The sequence below is a fragment of the Mobula birostris genome, chromosome 18 (genome assembly GCF_030028105.1).
Source record: "Mobula birostris isolate sMobBir1 chromosome 18, sMobBir1.hap1, whole genome shotgun sequence".
NCBI lineage: Eukaryota > Metazoa > Chordata > Chondrichthyes > Myliobatiformes > Myliobatidae > Mobula > Mobula birostris.
The window spans coordinates 8121547-8147875 of NC_092387.1; the positions used below are offsets into that span (position 1 = coordinate 8121547).

A 26329-nucleotide genomic window follows, 5' to 3' on the forward strand; every position below is an offset into this window, starting at 1 on the left:
ACTGGCAAGAAAAAAAGACATTCTGTGCACATAAGTTGTAAAGAGTCCTTGAAAGTGAATTTATAGCTTGTGGCAACACGCACAAAATGCTGGTGAACGCAGCAGGCCAGGCAGCATCTCTAGGAAGAGGTACAGTCGACGTTTCGGGCCGAGACCCTTCGTCAGGACTAACAGAAAGAAGGGAATCAGCTTATGGAATCAGTTCAGAGTATTAGTGAGCGGCAGATTCAGCTATTTCTAGCATTTCCTGTTTTGTCGATAAGTAAACCCCTTAAGCTAGCTTCATTCTGCACTCCAGAGACAAAATGCAAAAAACCTCGCACTCCTGTGCAACTCCTGTTCTGCATGTTTGCGGGTGCCATCTTTCAGGTGAGATATTAAATAGAGAGCTCTCACCCCACTTCAGGGAGGTGCAAAAGTCATCTGGCATAATTTCGATGAAAAGGTAGGCGATTTAATTCTGTGCTGAAGGAATGTCAGGCAGCATCGTTGGAGGGGATGAAACAGTGACGAGACGCCCGGGTACCTGCATTTGATAGCTCTTTCCGCTAGGTGGCGGTAGAGACGCAGTGAGCGGTCTGGACCTCCCCGCCGTTAGGTGGCGGTAGAGACGCAGTGAGCCGTCTGGACCTCCCCGCCGTTAGGTGGCGGTAGAGACGCAGTGAGCCGTCTGGACCTCCCCGCCGCCAGGGGCGCGGTGCTGCCGATGGCGGGGCGTGTTCAGGAGGGAGGAGGTGTTGTGGATCCCGCCCACTGTCCGAACCTCTCTCCACTCCGGTCCTAACAAAGGCAGCGGGAACCAGCTGTTGCGACGGGGAGGAGGAGGCGGTGCTGGGGTGGGTCTCCCGGCCCATCAGCTGTGCGGGAGGTCGGGGATGGAGCTGCGGCACCGAGAGGCCTAGACCAGGGTGGTCGCCGCCGAGTGCGGGGCTCCCGGGGCGCTCCGACATGAAGCTGAAGAAGCAGGTGACGCTGTGCGGCGGCGCCATTTTCTGCGTGGCCGTCTTCTCGCTTTACCTGATGCTGGACCGGGTACAACATGAGCCGGGCCGGAGGCACAGCGGCGTCAGCTTCCCGCGGGTAAGGACAATACAGCGGGCACGCTGTCACCTGCAGCCTCAGGCACCCGGCGTCACCCCGCATCCCCAGCATCCCGTATCCCCGGGCACCCAGAGGTACCCACGTCCCCAGCAACCCGTATCCCCGGGCACCCGGCGTCACCCCGCATCCCCAGCAACCCGTATCCCCGGGCACCCAGAGGTACCCACGTCCCCAGCAACCCGTATCCCCGGGCACCCAGAGGTACCCACGTCCCCAGCAACCAATGACCCCGGGCACCCAGAGGTACCCACATCCCCAGCAACCAATGTACCTGGGCACCCAGAGGTACCCACATCCCCAGCAACCAATGACCCCGGGCACCCAGAGGTACCCACATCCCCAGCAACCAATGACCCCGGGCACCCAGAGGTACCCACGTCCCCAGCAACCAATGACCCCGGGCACCCAGAGGTACCCACATCCCCAGCAACCCGTATCCCCGGGCACCCAGAGGTACCCACATCCCCAGCAACCCGTATCCCCGGGCACCCAGAGGTACCCACATCCCCAGCAACCCGTATCCCCGGGCACCCAGAGGTACCCACGTCCCCAGCAACCCGTATCCCCGGGCACCCAGGGGTACCCACATCCCCAGCAACCCGTATCCCCGGGCACCCAGAGGTACCCACGTCCCCAGCAACCCGTATCCCCGGGCACCCAGAGGTACCCACGTCCCCAGCAACCCGTATCCCCGGGCACCCAGAGGTACCCACATTTCCAGCAACCCGTATCCCCGGGCACCCAGAGGTACCCACGTCCCCAGCAACCCGTATCCCCGGGCACCCAGAGGTACCCACGTCCCCAGCAACCCGTATCCCCGGGCACCCAGAGGTACCCACGTCCCCAGCAACCCGTATCCCCGGGCACCCAGAGGTACCCACGTCCCCAGCAACCCGTATCCCCGGGCACCCAGAGGTACCCACATCCCCAGCATCCCGTATCCCCGGGCACCCAGAGGTACCCACATTTCCAGCATCCCGTATCCCCGGGCACCCAGAGGTACCCACATCCCCAGCAACCCGTATCCCCGGGCACCCAGAGGTACCCACATCCCCAGCATCCCATATCCCCGGGCACCCAGAGGTACCCACATCCCCAGCAACCAATGTACCTGGGCACCCAGAGGTACCCACATCCCCAGCAACCAATGTCCCTGGGCACCCAGAGGTACCCACATTTCCAGCATCCCGTATCCCCGGGCACCCAGAGGTACCCACATCCCCAGCAACCCGTATCCCCGGGCACCCAGAGGTACCCACATCCCCAGCAACCAATGACCCCGGGCACCCAGAGGTACCCACATCCCCAGCAACCAATGTACCTGGGCACCCAGAGGTACCCACATCCCCAGCAACCAATGTACCTGGGCACCCAGAGGTACCCACATCCCCAGCATCCCGTATCCCCGGGCACCCAGAGGTACCCACATCCCCAGCATCCCGTATCCCCGGGCACCCAGAGGTACCCACATCCCCAGCATCCCATATCCCCGGGCACCCAGAGGTACCCACATCCCCAGCAACCCGTATCCCCGGGCACCCAGAGGTACCCACATCCCCAGCAACCAATATCCCTAAGCACCCAAAGGTACCCACATCCCCAGCAACTCTTATCCCCGGGCACCCAGCGTCACCCCACATCCCCAGCATCCCGTATCCCCGGGCACCCAGAGGTACCCAGATCCCCAGCAACCAATGTCCCCGGGCACCCAGTGTTACCCCACAACCCCAACAACCAGTGTCCCCGGGCACCCAGAGGTACCCACATCCCCAGCAACCCCTGTCCCCGGGCACCCAGTGTCACCAGTATCCTGTCATCCAAGTTCCCAGCATCAGCCTATACGTCTGGTACCCAGTACCACCCGAGCACTCTGACACTTGCCACCCTCCAACGTCAGATGCCTTCTGTGACCTGGTGCCGAGTATATAGGACCCTGGCATGTAGTTTTGCACCCCATTGTCAGCCTGAGCCTAACACTGCCATACTTCCATTCAGTGCTTTCAGTGAGAAACAGGCCTCTACAATCTGTTCATTAAACAGCAAGTAGTGCACAGTAACGATTATGCAATGAGTGATCTGAAAGCAGATCCTGTTGCCCTTTTCAAGAGAGAATTGGATAATGGCTATGGAGTAAGGTGAGCAATTGAAGGACCTTCAAATTAAAGAGCAGGATCAGCTTGATGTTGTTCTAGAATGTTCTATGGGTGAATTAATGAAAAAAATTAATGCGTTTTCAGAAATTAATGCTAGTTTTTTTTTGCGTGTTGTCCATTTGTATCTACAATGAGAATAAGTTGTGTGAGTTGCTTATCTGAGAATAAAAGACAACCTTCCTTGTAAGGTCAGTATTAGGGATGTCTGCTGACAGTTAACGCACGTATCTATCTGGAGCGGCATGGTAGCGAAACAGCATAATGCTCTTACAATGCCAGTGACGTGTTCAATTCCACCGTTGTCTATAAGGAGTTTGTACGTTCTCCCCATGACCATGTGGGTTTCCTCCCACATTCCAAAGGTTAATTAGTCGGTGGGGGCTTCTTAGGCCAGAAGGACCTGTTGCTGTGTTATATCTCGAACTCTTAAGTCTATCTGTAACCTGTTTTGCAAATGAAGCAGTCAGTACCTAGTAGGAAGAACTGGACGATTTGGACATGGTCTAATTTAGGGCAAGTAACATTCGTGCCACAAAATGGCCTTCAGCAACAACCAATCCTTGACATTGTGAGGCTACTGAAGGGTCTCACACTATAATGCCTTAATGAGAGGCACAGAGATGGTGGCGGGGGATGTCACCATTGTCTGGAAACATTAGCTACAAGACAGTCACAACAGAGGCTGTCTTGGTCTTGTAGCCAGGACTTCATCTGCAAGTCATCCACACAATCCCAACAACACTCAAAGCACAGCACAGTCCATATCAAAGCAACCATTTTGATTGGCCCTAAACATAACATCTCCCCTGTACCACTGATGTGTCTACTAAATGCTAAGGAGTTACCCACCTAGGCTACTCAGGCAGCACCTCACAAACTCATGAAATGGCAAGAACAGACACTCAGAGGCCATTTTATTAGGTCCAGGGGTAGAACCCAGTGTGGTCTTCAGCTGCTGTAGTTGTAGTCCACCCACTTCAAGAATTGGTGCAACACACATCAAAGTTGCTGGTGAACGCAGCAGGCCAGGCAGCATCTGTAGGAAGAGGTGCAGTCGATGTTTCAGGCCGAGACCCTTCGTCAGGACAATTCTTCATCGAGAATTGGTATGTGTTCAGAGATGCTCTGGCACATCACGTTTGTAACGCACGGTTATTTGAGTTACTGTCAGCTTGAACCAGTCTGTGCATTCTCCTCTGACCTCTCATTAGCAAGACATTTTTGCCCACAGAATTGCTGCTCTCTGGATTTTTTTTTCTTTTTCTCACCATTGTCTCTAGACTCTAGAGACTATTCTGTGTGAAATTCCCAAGGGATCAACAGTTTCTTTTTTTTTAATTTTATTTTTATTTGGATAAGGAATTCACAAATATCATGTACTTTTTTCACACATATAACCTTTTCCATTTTTTTATATGTATAAAACTACAATTATTTATACATTCTTAAGTACACATTGAGATGATATAAAAGGAAAATAAACATTTAAATAGATAATTATGTACTGTGGTAAATCTAACCTATTAGGCTAAGTAGTGGAATTAGTTGTTAAGAAAAATGGTAATAATAGTTTCCATATAACCCTTCTGGACCATTTCCACTGGTCCAAAATGTTGTATATAAGCCTATGTATCAACCATTGTAGGTGTTTATATCCTAATTTGTTCATGCTTGCTCCTGCCCGCAGACATAGTTATCCAATCCCTATGTACTTATTACTTAATTTTTTCATTTTTTTTATCCCTTTCCCAAATCTTTCCCTTTACTTGTGTTAATTCTCTATTTTCCAAAAGAAAACAAAAAAAACAAACATTTAGACTAGGGGTGCTTACGTTAGCAATATTACTGTGTTGATGAGAAGAGCAGTATAAATCATTAGGAGAGTCATCTAAAGTCTGCTCACATTGGGGTTATATATTCAATCCATTTATTCCAGATTTGATAAAATTTTTCTTTTTGAGTTCTCAGGGAGTAAGTCAACTTTTCCATTTTAAACATTTCCAAGATAATTTCGTACCGATCTTCTAATGTAGGTGGTATTGGATTTAGCCATTTTCTAGTGATTGATTTCTTACTTGCTGCTAAGAGGGCCTGCAGCAACTTTATATCTTCCTTCTGTTCAAGAAACAATACATGCCCCAAATAGAGCGTCTCAAAGTTCAGAGGTATCTGGGACCTAAGTACCTTAACTAATGTTCTATGAATACCTTCCCAAAATAGACTTAATTTAGGGCAATCCCAAAAAATATGAAAATGATTTGCCTCCTTGGAGCCGCACCTTCTCCAACACATCACATTTGTATCTTTATATTTTTCCTGATATGGGGTCTTGAAGTATCTTATAATGTTTTTCCAACAATGTTCTCTCCAAGTCAAAGAATTAGTCAAGGACCATTGAAAGCTGCAGATTTTCTCCCAAGCCTCCTCTGAAAGTACCAACCCCGCTTCTTTCTCCCACTTCTCTTTAATATACAGTGTATTTACATTTTTAGCATGGGAGAGTGCATTATATAATTGAGAAACTGATTTACTAGGTATTGAACTGCAAGCCGAATTCAGTTCTTGAAAAATTCTAATTCTACTGTTGATAGGTCTGTATATCTACAACTCTGGTTAACATAGTTTCGTACTTGAAGGTACCTAAAAAAGTCATTATGTTCTAGGCCATGTTTGTCCTGCAGGATTTGGAAACTTTGTAATACTCTTTTATCTATAAATGAGAGGTAGGTTGTAAGACCTTTCTTTATCCATAGCTCAAATCTTTTATCTCCTCTGTTGGGAAGGAATTCGGTATCATATGCACACCATCTAAAGAGTTTTAACATGTTATTAATTCCACATGAATTAACCACCTTCTGCCATACTTTTAATGTAAGATTTATCCAAGCGTTTTTAAATTTTTCCAACTGGGCCATCAATCCTTTGTCAGCTATTGAGGCCTGAAGAGGAAAACTGTCAACTAATCCAAATTCTATTTCCTTCCCGTCTAGCCTTATGTTCCCTATTACACCAATATAACAGAGGGGTTATCTGTGAGGCATAAAAATAATTTCTCAGGCAAGGAAGAACCATACCTCCTCCTTCCTTCCCTAACTGTAAGGTGTTATATCGAATTCTAGGTTTCTTTCCTTGCCAAATGAAGCGGGAAATCCATTTGTCCCATTCCCTGAATTGATTATCATCCACCTCCACCGGTAAAGTACGGAAAAGATACAATAACCGAGGAAGAATATTCATTTTTATAGTATTTATCCTTGAATTTAAACATAAAAAGGGGATAAGATTCCCTACTTTATCTACTTTTATCTCTGAGATTAATGGCCCATAATTTACCTGTGACAGTGTTGAAAGATCCTTCGGCAGGGTTATTCCTAAATATTTTAATGATTTAGCATCCCACTTAAGATCATATGTATCCTGCAATTTTTTGGATGGTGTATAATTTAGGGACATAACTTGCGTTTTCTTTACATTTATTTTATAACCTGATATTTTCCCAAAGTCATCCAACAGTGTAAACAATCCTATAAATGATTTTTCTGGTTCACTCAGATAGACCAAAACATCATCTGCGAATAACGCCACTTTCTGTTCAATCCCTGCCACCTTGATACCTTTTACGATTTCGCTCTGTCTTATTAGTTGGGCAAGCGGTTCAATATATAGCGCAAAAAGGAGAGGAGAAATTGGGCATCCCTGTCTAGTGCCTCTCTCTAAGATGAAGGAGTCAGAGAGGTCCCCATTTATCTTAATTCGGGCTGTAGGGCTGTCATATAGAGTCTGAATTACTTTAATAAACTTTTCTTGAAAGCCGAATCTTCCTAACACTCTGTATAGGAATGCCCAACTAACCGAATCAAAAGCTTTCTCAGCGTCCAATCCTACTACCATTGTCTCTGTCTTGTTCTTATTAACCTGTTCTAATATGTGCAGAGTTCTCCTTATGTGGTCCTGTGTTTGTCTTTGTTGAATAAATCCAGTCTGGTCTAAATGGATTAGGCCAGGTAAAAGCTTTTCCAATCTGCGCACTAATATAGATGTAAATAGTTTGTAATCTAAATTAAGAACACTAATTGGCCGATAATTGCCACATTCTAGTTTATCTTTACCCTCTTTAGGAATAACTGAAATAATGGCTTCTCTCCAGGAAGGTGGAGTTTCTCCTCTCTGCAAGATCCAATTAAAGGTGTTAAGTAGTAATGGGGCTAACTGTGTCTTCAGGGACTTGTACCACTCTGAGGTAAACCCATCAGAACCCGGGGACTTTCCAGCCTTTAACCTAGAGATGGCCACGTTCAGTTCTTTGACATTTAATGGTTCTAATAAACTTTCATTTCGTAAATCTGTAAGTTTAGGTAGATCTAAAAAATTCAATACACTGTCTATATAGGGCTCATTGGGGGCCCGGGGTTGGGAGTACAGCTCTCGATAATATGTTTAAAAACTCTCTTGAATTTTCCCTATTGTACTCTCCACAAGCTTTGTCTTTGGATTCTTTATTTTATGAATTGTATTGTCTGCTTGTTGTTTTCGTAATTTATATGCTAATAATCTAGCTGATTTACCTCCTACTTCATAATTCTTTTGTCTCAGGTAAAGAAAATTTCTTTGAGTTTCCAACGTATAAATATCGTCAATTTCACTTTGCAATTTCCTAATTTCCTGTTTTCGATTTGAATTACTTTTGTTGCTATCTACAACTTGAAGTTGTTTTAATTTTCCTTGAAAGTCTGCTACTTTTTGTGCATTGATATTTTTCATGTGAGTGGTAATGGAAATAATTTTCCCTCTCAGTACAGCTTTCAATGTATCCCGTAAGATCACTGGTGATGTTTCTCCTGTGTCATTAAGGTCTAGATATTCTTTGATTTCTCCCCTTAATCTCTCCATTACTTTTGGGTTATTGAGTATATGTGAGTTTAGCCTCCATAGTGTTTTCCTCATTTTCCTTTCCAGGATTAGAGACATAGAGACTGGGCTATGATCCGACAGATCAATTGTTGCAATATTACAGTTTTTTATCCTGAGTCTATCTGTATTAAAGATAAAGAAATAGTCTATCCTTGAATAGGCTGAATGAGGGAGAGAGTAATATGTATAATCTTTACTAGTAGGGTGTAATTCCCTCCAGACATCTATAATTCCCAACTCCTCCATCAATGAATTCACTTTCCGAGTCAGAGGTTTATTCTAAGTAACTATTCTTGAAGAATCTAATATAGGATTTAATCTAATATTAAAATCCCCTCCACAAATTACTACCCCTTGAGAACTGACCATTAGGTCAAAAATGTGTCTATAAAATGACCATTCACAACCTGGAGGAGCATAAACATTCAGCAATGTTATTTCTGTACCTTCTATTCTTCCTGTGATTTTTACGAACCGTCCTTCTTTGTCTCTAGTCTCTGAAATATGTTCATAATTAAGAGTACTTGATATTAAAGTAGCTACCCCTCTTTTGTGACTCAATTTATATGATGAATAAAATACATGCTTAAAGCCCATTCTTTTTCATTTTCCATGTTCAGTTTGGCTCATATGTGTTTCCTGGAGGAAAGCTATTTGTGCCCTCTCTTTTTTCAATTTAGACATAATCTTATTTCTTTTAATTGGATTCAAAACCCCATTAACATTATAGGAAATTATTTTTACCAATTCAGTTTGCATTTTTCTCTAGTAGAAAAAAAAACACTCTCCTTTTCTAACCAAACAGTAAGCAATCCCTTCTCAACAGTAAACCAAGACATATAACCACACCCTAGACATTTTTGAACGTGCAACATTTGAAAATTTTTCCCGACTTCCCACAGTGAGGCCTGAGCACCGACCCGCCTCAGTTCAGAGGGATAACCTCTATCTTCACCCTGTGTTAGAGGGCCCTCAGCAGTTTGAATAATCATAGAGAATTTTCTCCTATTTATGTCTCGACCATATTGCTATCATTCAAGTTATTCCGTCTAGTTTATTTTCAGTTACCAGTTTTCATTTTACCATTAAGTCCTATTTACTCTTTTCAGTCATTTCTCTTAATTAATCTGTGTTCTCTGTACATTCGCGTCTGAATATTTGCAGCTTTTCCTTGTAGTTTGACACTCTGGTTCGTGTGGAGCGTCCTCGCCCCACTAACTGCCACGACTTCTGCCGAATCCTCTCCAGTAGCGACTCCGGTTGGGTGATAACTTTAATAGGTAGTCCCCGGTCCACCAGGTCCAATGTTGCCTCCTCCACCGTAGCGTAAGTTTTTGTCCCTTCGTCGTAAAAGACTCTCAGCCGAGCTGGATACAGGGTCTGGAATCTGATGTTGTTTTCCTTCAGGACTCTCCGTGTTTCCGTATATTCCTTCCGTCTGGCAAGAATCCCCGGTGCGTAGTCGTGATCTAAACTGATTTTACAGTTGTTCCACATGAAACCTTTCTTTCGCCATGCCCGTTTAAGCACCTCTTCCTTCGTTCTGTAACTGAGAAATCTGACCAGAATCGATCTGGGCTGGGCGCCTGCTGGAGGCTGTGGTGCCAACGCACGGTGAGCTCTTTCTATCTGTAGGTCTTTTGCGGCCAGTATATCAAGGTTCTCTCTAAGTAGCTTCTCCACGAAAGGAATCATCAATCCGGGTTTACCTTCAGTTCCTTCAGGAACTCCGTAAATCCTCACATTTTCCCTTCTCGAGCGGCCTTCTTGATCTATTAGTTTCCACTGGAGCTGGTCTTGCAGCTTCAGCATTTCTGCTATCACCTCCTCTGCGTTTTGTAGCTTCTGTTCAATTCCAACAATCCTCGCTTCGGCTTCATCTATCCGCGAGTTAGTTTTTACTATTTCTCCTTTAATATCTTCCAGCTGTTTGCTGTTATCTTGTCGGAACTCGCGAATCTCTCCGAGAATCAAGGACAGAGTCACCGATTCCCCCTCATTATCTCCGTCCTGGCTTGCCGTGGGGGAGCTAGGCCCGTCGCCTTGCTGCGTCTCTATGTTTATCAGCCTTCAGAGCGGACTTTTTAATCTTGTTCTTAGACATCATCCTTGCCCCTTTTATTAATATAGTTATGCAATATTAAGTATTTGTCTAAATTCAATTATGGGGCAGTTTACCTTCTTTTTTGTCGAGAGACCTTTTCCTTACGCCGCCATTCCCTTGATGACCCGGAAGTCCCACCCGGGATCAACAGTTTCTGAGATACTCAAACAACCTTGTATGGCACCAACAATCATTCCAAGGTCAAAGTCACTTGGATCGCATTTCTTCCCCATTCTGATGTTTAGTCTTGTCTGTATGCTTTAATGCATTGAGGTGCTGCCACGTGATTGGCTGATTGGATATTTGCACTAATGAGAAGGTGTACATGTGTACCTAATAAAGTGGCCACTGAGTGTAGGAACAACACCAGCAGTAGTTACCCCTGTGCTTTGTACCCTATCTTAACTTGGAAATAAATCTCCATTTTTCTATCGTGTGCCTTGTATCAATTTTGGAATTCTCCCACAATCCGAAGACTTACCAGTTCATAGGTTAATTGGTCATTGTAAATTGTCCAGTGATTAGGCGAGGGTTAAATCAGGGGTTGCTGGGTGGTCATTGTAAATTGTCCAGTGATTAGGCGAGGGTTAAATCAGGGGTTGCTGGGTGGTCATTGTAAATTGTCCAATGATCAGGCGAGGGTTAAATCAGGGGTTGCTGGGTGGTCATTGTAAATTGTCCAATGATTAGGCAAGGGTTAAATCAGAGGTTGCTGGGTGGTCATTGTAAATTGTCCAGTGATTAGACGAGGGTTAAATCAGAGGTTGCTGGGTGGTACGGCTCGAAGGACCAGGTGAGCCTGTTCTGTGCTGCATCTCCAAGTAAATAATGAATGACTGCATAGTTTTGCCAGGAGAGGGTTATCATGCTACTGGTGAATGGCAGCTTCCTGAAAATGCATCAACAAAAATTAAACCAGAGATCAGAAGCAACTCTGATATCAATATTCTAGTAAGAGTTCAAGTAAGTGAGCACAATGCTTCTAAATTAGTGGTAAAAGAAATTAATTTTCCTCTAAGGTTATTTTTCTTTTTATCCTTTTTTCATTAAATATATTATTTGTAATAGGGTGCATTTGATTTTCCTGTTCAAAATAAATTTATTATCGAAGTACAAACATGTCACCACATACAACCGTGAGATTCATTTTCTTGCAGTCGTACTCTTCTGTTATGGATTTATTGAGTAATCGTAACAGGATCAATAAAAGACCGCACCAACTTGAGCATTCAACCAGCATGCAAAAGACACACTGTACAAATACAAAAAGAAAGAAATAATAAGTAAATTAGCAATAAACATTGAGAACATGAAATGAAGAGGGTCCTTGAAAGGAAGTCCATTGGTTGTGGGAACATAATGAATTTGAGTGAAATTATCCCCTTTGGTTCAAGAGCCTGATGGTTGAGGGGTAATTACTGTTCCTGAACCTGGTGGTCTGGGTCCTGAGGTCCCTGATGGTGGATGCTGCTTTCATGCGACAGTGTTTCATGTAAATATGCTCAGTGGTGGCGAGGGCTTTACCAGTGATGGACTGGGCCAAATCCACCACTTTTGGTAAGATTTTCCTATATTTCCTCTTCTAAGTGACTTGGTCACAGAGGTAGGGGTTTGGCTCTGTTTAAGTGTCACAGCTATTTTGCCTGAGTGTCATCTTGTTTCTGATTTATTTTTCTCTATCAGTTGTTACATTTATTTATTGTTGTATAATTCAAGTTCAAACACAGTTTATCGTCGTTCAGCTGCACACATGTACGCCACTAGGTGAAACAACGTTCCTCCAGTACATAAAACTCTCATACACAATAAATAAAGTAATATTACCACAAATAAATCAATAATTAATGTGCATTTATGACACTAGTTTAAAAAGTAAACAGTATAACACTACTGGCGCTTCATATGTGATGAGAGCCAGGTGGTGGCGGGGCGTTCAGTAGTCTTTCTGCCTGGGGGAAGAAGCTGTTTCTCATCCGAACAACTCTTCACCTAATTTAATTGTTAATTAAATTGTTAAATAAAGTCAAAGGCCTAGTGTCTGCAAATTGACAAATCTGCCAGAAGCAAGAAACAGCCTGTCCTGTGGTTAGGGGACTGTGTGTGCGTGTGTGGGATGAATGAGGTTTGTTTTGCTGCTGTTGCTTTGTCACTTGGTTTCGGTGTCACCCTGCTGAACATTATAGGCACACTATGTTGGCACCAGAAAGCGTGGCAACACCTGCACGTCCTTGGGTGTGTTGGTTGTTAATACAAAATGACAATTTCTCTGTTTTAATGGACATGTAATAAATAAATGAGAATCGGATCTAAAATCTGAATTTGAAGTGCTAGGCAGGGACATTGATTACTTAACTTTTGAGTTCTTTTACCAATTTTCTCTCTGAGTGGTACTTAATTGCAAAGCCCAAGGATTGAACCCATTTTCCACATTATGTAGAGCATTGTTCCATGTACCTGTAAGGAAACAAAAGTAATATGATTATTAACAAATCAATGGATCAGCCTCCTGTTACAGATAATCTTTAAATGTTCTGTGTTTCCTTGATCCATGATCCATTTATAAATGTATTCTTCTCAAATATGTTCTTTACAAACTGTCTAATATCGATTGCACCATAATAGTGGATGATTAGTCTCTGCTTTCTGACTATCACTTTCTCCCAGGGAGTTTTTATCCAAGCCTGCCCCTGACTAAGGTATAATTTCACTGGCATCTCTCCCACACCTGGTTTAAATGACCATGAGCTTGAGCTGACTGAAGGGGGAGGGTGCTTCCAGAGGTTGTTGCCTTTTTAAAAGAAATATTGATGCTAGTTATTCTGCACCAGTTCAGAGTAAGGATTGAATCAAGACCTTTGTAACCTGTATAATTAAGCTGTATTCAACCCTGAGCATTTGATTGTCCTTGTGTTCTATGTTGTGAATTTATTGTGTAAACATCATCTTCTGCAGCAGTCTCTTTCACAATTAATTAAACTCAGGAGTGTAATGCAGAACCACAAAATTTCTGCTTCTAAAATGGCAAATGTATTGCCTTGTAAAAGTATTCAGCCCCTAACCCTTTGTTCACATAAATAAATATTACATTTAACTGAGAATTTATATTTGTGAATCACGTGCTTCTTTGGCGCTAAAAAAAACATGGAAAAATTGCCTCTCTCTCAGCTGTTACAGCCAGTAGACTTTCTGAAGTCTATTAGCTTTGCATAATGTGATGGAGCAACATTTGCCCATTCCTTCTTGCAAAATTGCTCACGCTGTGCTAGATTAGTTGGGGAATGGAGGTGGACAGCAATTTTGAGGTCTTGCCAGAGATGTTCGATCAGGTTAAGGTCAGTATTGTGACTGGGCCACTCAAGGACAACAATTTTCTTAATTTGAAGCCAGTCCATGGTTGCTCTGGCATTGTGCTTCCTCCCCAGTTTAAGTTTTCTGGCAGAGGCTGGTAGCAGGTTTTTATACAGGATTTCTATATATTTAGCAGTATTCATCTTCCCATCAATCCTGGCCAGAATTCCATTCTCTGCTGCTGAAAGGCATCTCCATAGCATGATGCTTCCTCCACCGTACTTTACAGGAGAATGGTGTTACCTGCCTAATGCACAGTGTTGGATTTACACTACATGTACCACTTACTGTTGAGGCCAAAATGTTCTACTTTAGTCTCATTCTACCACAAGATCTTTTTCCCACGTCTACAGTATCTTCTAAGTGGTTCTTGCAAGTCTGTATGGGCAAGGATTGCTTTTTTAATTAGCTGGGGTTTTTATTCTTATGAATTTATTGAAAACAGGTGATCTTCCAATTTCCTACATCAACAAATTGGGTAAGTTGGTAAGGTAATCTACAGTATTGCACCGGAGGAAAGTTAGTGGAGTAATTACAAAGCGGATGGATACTTTTTCATCCTCTAAATTTTGTTTTTTTAATTTTTGGTAAACTGTTGACAGGTTTTGGAAGTTTTCTTTTGATTTGACATGATGCACAATGTTTTATAGATTAGCTCAAAAAAATCCTACTTCAATATGTTTAAAATTTAGAAAATGAGCCAGTAAAATGTGAAAATAGTTGTGGAGGCTGAGTAATTTTTCAAAGGCACTGTACTTGCTGAATTAATGGTTCTCCTATCTCATGAATTGCCCAGTGATTGGACTGTTTTTGGAGAAGAACACTACAGGACTAATATTCATTTCTGATAAATGATGTGCTACTTCATTTCATCTATCTATCTATCTATTCTATGCAGAGATGCAGCACAGTAGCAGACCCTTCGAGCCCAACAAGCCCACGCTGTCCAATTACACCCATGTGGCCAATTATCACACTAAACAGTAGTTCTTCGCAACGTGGGAGGAAACGAGAGCAGCTGGAGGAAAGCCACACAGTCATGGGGAAAATGTACAAAGAATGGCAGGAATTGAACTCTGTTCATGGTGCTGTAATAGCGTTACACCAACTGTCCCCAACCACCAGGCGACAAAGCATGTGCTACCGGGCCGCGAGGAAACGATACGAGTCAGCTGCACCTTTCCTCATTCCCTGTCACGCACTGTTGAACTTGAACATAGGGTTGCCAACTGTCCCGTATTTGCCGGGACATCCCGTATATTGGGCTAAATTGGTTTCTCCCATACGGGACCGCCCTTATCCCGTATTTCCCCCGCTAAGGTAGAGCTTTCCTACGAAACCTTTCGTGCCGAAACGGCGTAAAGCAAAGAAGCAATTACCATTAATTTATATGGGAAAAGTTGTTAAGAGTTCCCAGACCCAAAAAGTAACCTACCAAATAACACATAAAACCTAAAATAACACTAACATATAGTAAAAGCAGGAATGATATGATAAATACACAGCCTACATAAAGAAAAAATAATGTATGTACAGTATTGTCGGGAAGATTAAGCCAAAACTGATTTGTGGGAAAAAATTGGCACGTACACGCGTGCGCACACAGGTGCCCGCACAAGGCTTCATGGTCATGGTAGTCTTTCCTGGGGTAAACACAAGTGTCCCGGGATTTGACTGCTACTTTTGTCCATTATTTGGGAGTGAGAAAGTTGGCAGCCCTAACTGTAAAAGACATGTTGAGGTGAGTTTCACCCTACTTGAACACCCCCCCCGGTTGGCTGGTCCACAAGAATATTGTCAATATTAAACCGGTCCGCGGTGCAAAAAAGTTTGGGGACCCCTGCGTTACACTAACTGCTACTGTACCATGCTGAATTCACAAGACAATGATCAGTATCGACTTCTTCGGATTTCTCTTGCAAAGGATTGGAGATTTAATGGTATCAAACAAAAATATGAGAGCCCTATACTGTGAGAGCTGCAAGGTCCTATTTTCCTTAGCAGACCAGACAATAATTAAGACCACAATATATAGAAGCAGAATGTTTTCCATTTTGGCCCATCAATTCTGCTCCACTATTCTATCACAGCTGATTTATTATCCCTCTCAACCCTGTTATCCTGTCTTCTCCTTGTAAACTTTGACTCCCTGACTAATCAAGAACCTATCAACCTCTGCTTTATATATACCCACGGCCTCCACAGCCTTCTGTAGCAATGGATTCTACAGATTCACCATCCTCTGGTTCTGGGCTCACTAACTGTAGGAAATGTTCTCTCCATATCCACTCTATCTAGGCCTTTGAATATTCCATAGGTTTCAATGAGATTTCCTTCCCTCCCCCCCCACCCCCATTCTTCTAAACTGCAGTGAGTACAAGCCCAGAGCTATCAAATGTTCCTCATATATTAACTTTTTCATTACCGAGATCATTCTCGTGAACCACCTATGGACCCTCTCCTTAAGGATGGGTTAATGAAAGGAAGTTTGATAAATTTTATTTCTCTCAATATCTAGTGCAGGGGTTCCCAACCCTTTTTATGCTGTGGACCTCTGCCATTATCTGAGGGGTCTGTGGATCCCAGGTTGGCAACCCCCGATCTAGTGGGTCTCTGAAAGGATGGTGGAAGGAGAAAACCTGATCACGTTTACAAAGTGTGCAGTTGACATCACAGAATCCAGGCCTTTTGGTCCATGAAGTCAGAACTAGCCACTAATCACCCATTTACACTAATTTCATTTTTAATTCTCATATTCCCAAGAGCCTACCCCCGCCCCCCCCACCACAATTCCCTGATTCAACCATTCACTAGGGAAATTTACAGTGTCCAAGTTAACCTACTAGTTCACATGTCTTTGAGATTTCCTCTTGCAGAACTAGATCAACCAGTCATTGGACCAAGAACAAGATTCTGCAGATGCTGGAAATCCAGAGTAACATATACAAAATGCTGGAGGAACTCAGCAGGACAGGCAGCATCTACGGATCTATGGAGAGAAATAAACAGTCGACGTTTTGGGAAATAGAAGGGGTGGGGGGTGAAGATTAACCAGAATGGGGAATAGAATTTCAGTCTCGGCAAGCAACCCCAACTGGTTATCTCTTTCTATAGATGCTGCCTGACCTGCTAAGTTCCTGCAGCATTTTGTATGTATTACTTTGGACCAAGAGCTCAGGAAAATATCTAATCAGAATAGACTCTTTTTGGATAGCATGGATACAAGGGCAGAATATTTCAGTATTTGTTCCAGGAAAGGTTTTTTTGACTTGTGTCATTTTTGATAGTGACTGACTCAGTGATCGGTTGTGCAGGTTGTGTGTATGGTGAAATAGCATCAAATTTTGTAATTCAGCCCACCTTATCTGCATAGTTTTCATATAGTCATTGAGCTATATATCAAAGAAACGTGTCCTTCTGCCCAGCTCGTCTATCAACGTTTGCCTGAATCACTGAAGCCTTTGCTTTCCTATCCAGACACCTGTACAAGCACATTTTAAAAGTTTAATTGTATCTGCCTGTCTCACCATCTGTAGCAGCTTGTTCCATTTACCCACTGCCCCGTATGTGGAAATATTTGATTTTTGGATCCTCTTTAATCTTCTCCTCACTTTGAACCTCGTCCCTCAAGTTTAGGATTCCCTCACCCAATGAAAAAATGCTGCCCTATCTAATCATAATCTCCTCTGTGAGGTCACTTTATAAGCACCTCTATAAACTTACATAAGGTCACTTCTCGCTGTATACAAATGCAGCTGTCCAATCTGTCCTTGTACCTACATCCTCCATTTCAGGCATGCCCATTTCTGTGAATTATCTAATGCTGCCATATTGTTCCTAGTGAAGTGTGACTTATGTTTGACAGTTATCTGTTCAGCTAAGGTGAAACTCAAGACCCATGATGCACATTGCTATTACTGAGGAAGTTGGGAAGGCTGGGTGGGCGGGCAGCAACTTTCCCTCTTTTTTTTCAGCAGTGTGCTCTGAGCAGGAAATTTTTACATGGCCTGAAACTGCGTGGCACTTCTTTTTGTCATATGTATACTGGGAATATTTAGAAAGAAAATTGAAAAATCACATTGATTTTATTTATTAATTGAAGGCTATAATAAAATACAGTACAACAAAGAAAATCTTTCATGCTTCATAAACATTGCCTCATCTCTCTATATTACAAATCCATTGTCTATAAACACTGTCCAGATTAATTTCGCATCCAGATGTAAGATGCATCTTAATCTTAATCCTCATTAGGTCGGCCAAATGTTCCACTTTGAGTCTGTTTCCGGATTTACTTTTGATTGATTTTGTTTTGCCACCTTCTTTGTGAAGAACTCAAAGTTGGAAGGGGTTTAATAAAAACAAGGTAACTGGTTGAGAATCCAGCAATTCCAGAAATGAAACGTGGAACAAATGTGCTTCTGGAGACATTACTAAGTAGATTTGGAAAGGTATTTTAAGTTGAAGGAGCAAGTGAGGAAAGAAATAAAACCAAGCGTGGGAAGGGATCAGTCAGGTTTGAAGGAAACAAGGGCAATGTTGCAGGGATGTGGCAATGGCAAAGGGTACTTTAATTGTTCACCAGACGATTGAATGCCTCTCTGTGCTTTACTGTTGTTTGTTTCTCAGCAGTATATAGTTGTGTAGTTCTCTGGTTAATGGTGCACCTTCCATTTCATATTTCTACTTTAGGAGCTGCTGTTCCACATTCCAGAGCAGCTGCTGAAGGTCATCACTATGGTGGTAGTCTGTTGCCAAGTGGCTGCCAGACAAGCTGTTTATTTCTATTATCTTGGAATAAATTGTTGATCAATGTCAAGATCTTGAAGTGGTTTATACACATTACTGATTAAACAATATTGAGTTGTCACATCCAGCTGGACTTGCTAACAGGCAATCAATTAAATTTTAGATCCTTCTAAATAAATTACATTCAGTCACCTTTAATTGAAGGTGGACAGTGTATTGCCAAGTCTTCCCGGTTTTTCTTTCTTCTGACAAGCAATGTTTATTTTCTTTATTGTTCTTTTTTCTCATTAAATCTATGCTAGCTCTCTGAACATTCCCCCAATTATTTCCTTGTAACCTGTTCTTTTTCACATGTCCATCATCACCTCCTTCGCATTCCCTCCATTCCCCTGTGACTGACCTTCACCAAGAGCAAGGTACAGCGGCTATTTAAAGCACAGCAGTTGCTTAGGATGTGGGCTCCCAGGGCAAGCAAGGTCAGGTGGTCACTAGGAGAATGTGCAAGCTGCACACAGACTGTGTCAGAATGGAAGCCAAGTCATTAGAGGTGTTTACTGTCACTCGAGGGCCATCTTATCTGCCTAACTGACTTTGCTAACTTATATTGGATCACCAAATGAGTATGGTCACTCTGTCATCCAAGGGCAATCTTACCACATTCATGTGTTGATATGTTTATAGACAATATTATTTTCAGAGAAAGAAGATGAGAGCCTTGATGTAATGTTATCAAGCTGTTAAAGCATAGGAGAAGGCCATTAGGCTTCTCGTTCTCATTTATTTAGAGGTACAGCATGGTACAGACCCTTCAAGCTGCGTCACCCAGCAACCCACTGATCACGGGACAATTTACAATGACCAATTGTAAGCGGTACATTTTTAGCTGCTGGGAGGAAATCAGAACACCCAAAAGAAACCCACATGCACACAGGAAAGAACATATCAACTTGATTACAGAGTACGCTGCAATTGAGCTCCGACAACCAGAGCTGTAATAGAGTTAGACTAACCCCTGCGCTACCATCTTGCCCCAAACTCTGAATTGTGAGTTTAATGCTGAGTCCTGTTCAGTCTAGTTCATCCCCTTCAGCCCTCTGGTGTTTATCCAGTACTTCTGTAAAAGTTGTGATTGAAAATGCCTCCACCTTTTATCAATCAGTGAGTACTAAATCATCACAACTTGATGCATCAAAGAAAAGGACTTTCTTCTCATATTATTTGGTTCCTTTGCCAATCTCAAGCTCAAATCATCTATTTCATATTCAGGCAACACACACAAAATGCTGGTGGAACGCAGCAGGCCAGACAGCATCAATAGGAAGAAGGACTGTCGATGTTTCAGGCCAAGACCCTTCCTCAGAACTACCTCTTCTTTCAGTTAGTCCTGATGAAGGGTCTCGGCCTGAAACGTCGACTGCTTCTTCCTATGGATGCTGTCTGGCCTGCTGCGTTCCACCAGCATTTTGTGTGTGTTACTTGAATTTCCAGCATCTGCAGATTTCCTTGTGTTTGCATATTTCATATTCAGATTCATTTATGTATCACATGCCCATTGAAACATACAGTGAAATGTGTTAACAACCAGTACAACCTAACGAAGTGATGGGGGCAGTCAGCAAGTGTCGCCACAGATAGCATGCCCACATTCTCAATTTTTCTTTCTACTCTTAACGTTATTTTCTTTTTATTTGTCTTGTCTGGACTTTTCCTAGACTCTGAATATTGCTTTCAAACTTCCCTTAAGGATCTACATCTAAGGGTGTAGTACCTTCTCCCACATCTATAGTTTTCCCTGTAGTTGAAGTCGCTCATTTGTGGGTCATCCTTGTGACTCTCTTCAGGACCCTGCCTAAAGCCTTCACATCTTTCCTAAAACACAATACTACTTATTGATGAGCATGGGGAAGTGGAATCTGAGACCCTTGTTGTATTCATGAAACCAGGAAGGAATGAGATGGAGGAAAACTTATTTGAGGGAGAAAAAAAGGACATTTTTTTTGTAAGTAACAAGTCAGATTGTATTTAAACTTTTATTGTAAATTTCAGCTGCCAGATCAGAAAAAGGATTTGCTCCATTCTTTTCCCAGGATGTTTTTTCAGTTACAACCCACTGTGGTACCTTCTTGATGAGGGTGAAGTGCTTGTTAAAAAATGGTCTGATGTTTCTTCCCATCAGCTATCAGATTTCTGATTTTTATGAACATAACCTCATCCTTCCTTTAATTGCACTTTATTTAGCAATTTATAGATTTTTATATATCTTTGCACAGTGCTGCTGTCACACAACAACTAATTCCACGCCATGTGTCGGTGATAATTCTGGTTCTTACCAAAGTTTAGACATTCGATCATGTGCACATCAGCTTGTGTCAAGTTCTGCATTCCCTATCAGAAAATGATGTGCATTTGGAAGTATGTCTTGATTCTGTAACCTTGAAGAAATGATTGTTGAAGCTCTCAGGGCAAGTACCACATGTCGAATGAGTATACAGCTTATCTTTTCATCTATTCTAAATGACACAAATTAAAAGGAGTGAAATTCGCTGAGCTCTGAACCCACAGTGTAACGTCCTCCACATTCTCTTTTGTTTCTGTAAAATAGAATCAGATCTCGGTGCTACAAAATCGCATTGAGCAATTGGAGCAGCTTTTGGAAGAAAATCATCAAATCATCAGCCACATCAAGGACTCTGTGCTGGAGCTCACTGAGAATGCAGATGCACATCCAGGCCCAAACACCTTCCAAGCAAACAGCTCCTGGGTTTTACCAATAGACAATCAACAGACCTTCCTCTCAGTGTTTCCACAAGACTGTCAGTCTGCTATTGGGAATAATGAACAAAAAACAGACCTGCAGGTAGGCAAACTTGATCAAATGCTATTTATTTCTGCTGGCTTGCATCAGTTTCTAATCCTTGTGAATCAACGACACTTGTCTTTTTTCCAAAGTTTTGTTGATGAGATTGTAAGACTGATTGAAAAACTCTGATTGGAAGTTAGAAAAGATTGGATTAAACAGCCCTCAGTGTGACTGCAGTTTTAATCCAGTTTGATAACTGTTTTTTATTCTGCTCCCCCTATCAATTTACTCAAGGATTTGGTAATGTAATTTGGCTAAATGTTTGAGTGCAGTGCAGTATGTGCTGACTTACCTTGCAAATGAAACATAAAAAAACAGCCTGTCTGCCTCTCAAACCATACGTCAAGCCCTCATGGCAAGTTTTAAAGAATAAAATGGTATTTTTGTTCTTTAAAACTTGCAGTTGTATTGTCTATTACCAGTTTAACCCTCAGGTTCAGCCAACCGCGTTAATCTAGGGGAAGACAGCCTCCAGCCCAGCCAAACTTGAGAAATCTCATTTGGGTGGATGCTGCATGACGTGTTCCCCTGTTACAAATCAGTACTACAAAATAACAAACAGTGCACAATAAGCAATTAAACGATTGAGCTTTATAATTCTTAATTTGACTATAGGGTTAGTAAAGAAACAAAAAAGAAAAAGGGCTTATTCTCATGAAACAATCTAATGTGCACATTGGAGCTCACTGTTTTCCTGTCTGTTTGTCCTCCATCGATTTCCACCCCCCCCCCCCTCCCCGGGTCCTAGTCCATTCCGTCCTGCAGACTACAACTTCCCGTTCTGGCATCTTCTCTCTCTCCTGCCGAACAAAAGACCGCAAAACCTTTGCTTGGGCACACAAGAAAGAAAAACATCTCCCCTTATTGACCAGCACACATTCCAAAGCCCCCTGTTATCTCCAGTCATAACCCAAACACTGCGCTGCAGAGAAACCAGCAGGGAAACCTTTCCCAGGTCGTTACACCAGCAATGTATTGAAGGATTCCAACCAACCTACTCATGGGTTGTTTGTCCCGTTCCCATCAAGGAAGAGACTATGTAGCATCCATGTCAGGGCCACCAGACTCAAACCCCAAGCAGTGAGGCAGATCAAACCCTTCACCCACTAACCGACCCCTCCACACCCCCAACCACCACTGCTTTATAATTTCCTGTCAATCATCATGTGTACAGACACTCCTGTACCTAGCATCACTCGATATACACATAGTCAATCTATATACAGTAATTTATCTTATGTATTTATATTTATTGTGTTTGTGTTCTTTACAAAAATAAAAAACACAGTAAATATAAATGTGTAAGATTGATTATATACTGTATATAGATTGACTATTAGTGATTTTTTTTTCTGTGTTGCATCGGATCCAGAGTGACAGTTATTTCTTTCCTTTCAACACATGTAGGTATACTGGAAATAATATTAAACAATCTTGAATCTTAAGTGGCGCAAATCTAAAACCCTTGCATTAGTCACCGGGCACTTTGAAAGCTGCTGCATAAATGTTAATTTCTATGCGTAGGTGCTGCCCATTTTGGGGAATTCTTCCAGCATTTTGTGAATGTTGCTCTGGATTTCCATCTTGTGTTTATTAGTTTCAGGCTAATGTTCCTCAGCCGTTGATTTGTGTACGGTTGAACTGCAAATATGTTAATGCAGACAAAACCTCTGTGATCAATAAAGCAATTCTGTACTCTATGACCTTGATCATTCAAAAGGACAGCAGCCATAATGGGAATCAAGTTCAGTTTGTTGTCATTCAACCATACACATGTATACCACCACATGAGACAATGTTTTTCCAGACTGAGGTACACAACACAGTACATGGAACTCTCACACATAACACACAAAGTAGTATTACCACAAATAAGTTAACAAATAACGAGGTGCAAGTTAAAAAGTAAACAATGTAACACTACTGGTGCTTCAAACATGTTGAGTCAGGGGTAGTAGCAGGTGGTTCAGTGGTCTTACGGCCTGGGGAAGAAGCTGTTCCCTATTCTAACAGTTCTTGCCCTAATGCTACGGTACCTCCTGCCTGAAGGTAGGGGGACAAAGAGATTGTTTAATATTTGCATTTATATATTGAAATAGAGCGTGGAATAGGCTCTTCAAGTTGTACTGTCCAGTAATCCCAAAAAGGCTTATATAAATAAAACTTATTGCTTACGATTGTTTTATTAACTGTTACAAGAGCAGAAAGCGAACAAGCAGGAGAAGCTGAGAGAACAAAGAAAACACCAAGGAAGACCAGAGATAACAAATTCCAGTGATACTCATTAACCTTTAAAATAGCCAGTTCAAATAATGTGACACCTACTACAGGAAACTAAGAAGTTTCTAGAAAAATACAAACAACTCTACCATATTTCCTGGGAAGTTCACTGAACAATTACATGTAGGTGATTATATGAAAATACAAGCCAGCATAAGAAAGTTAAAATAATTCTACACTCTAATCTAACACTAGCATAAAAAAAACGTAAAGTTCAGGGGTGGTAAGAGTCTGCAGATGCTGGAAGTCCAGAATAACAGATACAAAATACTGGAGGAACTCAGCAGGTCAGGCAGCATCTATGGTGAAGAATGAACAGTCGGCGTTTGGGGCTGAGGCCCTTTATCCTGACTGGGTAGTCACAAATAAGAGCTGGGCTTTTCAGGATGAAATAAGGAGAAATCTGTTACTCAAAGGGTAGGAAATGTAGGGAGGCTGTGGTGGCTTAATCACTGCTTGCATTCTACGCAGAGATCAATACGCTTCTGGATGTTAAAAGAACCGAGGGGAATACAAACAGGGCACAAAAACTGTCTGAGGTAGAAGATCAGCCATGATGCTATTGGGCTTGAGGGGCTGAATGTCCTACTCCTGCTCCTGGTTTTGTATATCATTTAATATTCTGATCCTTGAGTATCTTCTCTTTGCCAAGGGAACAGGTTTTGTGAGATTAAATTTCAGTTCATTAAATCGTACATTGGAACTCATCTAGATTTATTGAAGTGTTGTCTTGTTATATTTAAAGAATAAATTGAAACATGATATCTGATATAATTGCAATCAATGCAAATTCACCAGATGTAAATTTGTCCCACGTGGCGTGTGGCCAAGTTGTTAAGGCGTTCATCTAGTGATTGGATGACACTGGTGCCAAGCTGTATGGGTCCTAATACCCTTCCCTTGGACAACATCGGTGGTGTGGAGAGGGGAGACTTGCAGCATGGGCAACTGCTGGTCTTCCATACAACCTTGCCCAGACCTGCGCCCTGGAAACCTTTCAAAGCATAAATCCATGGTCTCATGAGACTAACGGATGCCTATAAAAAAAAATTTGTCCCACTAGTGTAGCATTTAGTGCAGCTCAGAGTTCGGAGTTTGTTCCCAGCACCCTCTGTAAGGAGTTTGTATGTCCTCCCCGTGGAATACGTGGGTGTACTGAAGTTTCATCCCACCATCCAAAGATGTATCGGTTGTTGTCCTGTGATGAGGTTAGATTTAAATCAATGGGTTACTGGACAGCGCAGGCTGGGAGGGCCTATTCTGTACTGTGCCCCTAAATAAAAATTTATAATAACTAAATAAGATGTACTGGGGCTTCTAAATTTCCACGGATTTGGAGAAAATAGCTCTACTCCTAGCTGTCTGACTCAATGGATTGTAAAGAATGAGAGCTAAAATTTATTGCTAGCAATTTTATTATGTTACATGAACAAAGAAAGAAAGACAAATGGGAAAAAGTAGTCATGTCACCTCGTATTCAGACTAGAGATAACCAAAAATTCCAGTGCTGACAATTAACCTACTGTATAAAATGGCCAGATTCAAGTGGTATGACACTGCCTACTGAAAACTAAGAAGTTTCTGGAAACATACAGAAGCAACTGCACTATCATTATTGGAAAATTCACCGAATAATGACATGTACATAGATCATTATATAAAATTACAAGCAAGCATAGGAAAGTTAAACTACAAGAAAAATAACAATTCCATACCCCAATCTAACAGTGTTGATATTTCGTATTAAAGCTTTTAATCAGGTTCCAATCTTACAGCACCCTTGGGCCACGGATACTGATGCCTGTCATCACCTGGGTTGTGTCTGAGAGTTTGGGACACTCAACCCCTTGTTCTCCGCCATGTTTTTGTGACTTCCTGGGTCACTGACCAGTTGCTCCCTGTTGATTTAGTAACTTCAAGTTGTGTTGTGGTCTTGGTACATGCCTGTTTTCTTTGCTCTGATAGATGCTGGATATTTATTCGTTCCTGAAGTTTGACAATGTGGATGGTGGTGCTTGGAAGCAGGGCTTCGAGATCACCTATGATCAGCAGGAGTGGGACAGTGAACCATTACAGGTGTTTGTGGTGCCCCATTCCCACAATGATCCAGGTGAGAGGAATGCATTGATTTTCCTGAGTCACCTTAAATAACAAGGTTTTTTAAGCATGTTACTATATTTTATAAAATTACTAATGGCTTTATGAAAATGGTGTAATTTTGGCCAGAGTCAAGGTTATCATAGCCTGGGGTAGTGGGTATAAGCTCTAAGCTCATACTACCTATTAAATGTGCCTCAAATAGCCTCTGACAACTAAGTTCAGCTTCTGGTTTTCACGTGTGGTTGAGCTACTAAACCTGGCAGAACTGTTTCTACTAACAAGAGAAAGGGCAAAGGCGGGTTACTGGCGCCTTAATGCCAGTCACTCCGGGCATATGGGGCTTGTCAACCATGGTTGGCAGCTCATCTAGGAGAAGGAAAACTCTAATCTCAAACCTTTGCTGCCTTGTAGCCGTACCCACTCATGGGGAAGGCTTTGGGAATAAGCCCTGAAGAAAAAATCCAGAGATGAGTCCCAAGGCAGTCCTACGTTGAGTTCAACACTGACTGGAGCTGGTGACACTGGTCTCTGTTCCTTTGGATGTCATCAACTGCGTGGCGAGGGGGAGCCTGCTACAGGGCAACAGCTTACCCTCCATATTGTACTACCCTGGCTTGACAGCTTGGATGCATCATCCATAGTTGACCCCAACCAATGGAAGGCCTCTAAATTGGTTCTATCCTTGACGTGATTCCTAAATATTTAGACCGTGGCTACAACTAC

At 42.6% G+C, this 26329-nt stretch overlaps 1 protein-coding gene across 2 annotated transcripts in view; it reads left to right on the forward strand.

Moving 5' to 3' along the window:
- The first annotated feature begins 744 nt into the window (after positions 1-744).
- Positions 745-26329, forward strand: part of man2a2 (mannosidase, alpha, class 2A, member 2) — a 77423-nt gene continuing 51838 nt past the window's right edge. Inside the window, exons 1-3 of one of the 2 annotated variants that reach the window (XM_072282139.1) lie at positions 745-1080; positions 20969-21223; positions 25472-25616. In XM_072282139.1, the coding sequence (XP_072138240.1) occupies positions 949-1080; positions 20969-21223; positions 25472-25616 (532 nt within the window). In that variant the 5' untranslated portion in view covers positions 745-948. The remainder of the gene's footprint in view (positions 1081-20968; positions 21224-25471; positions 25617-26329) is intronic. The other variant, XM_072282138.1, reaches the window with a different exon arrangement.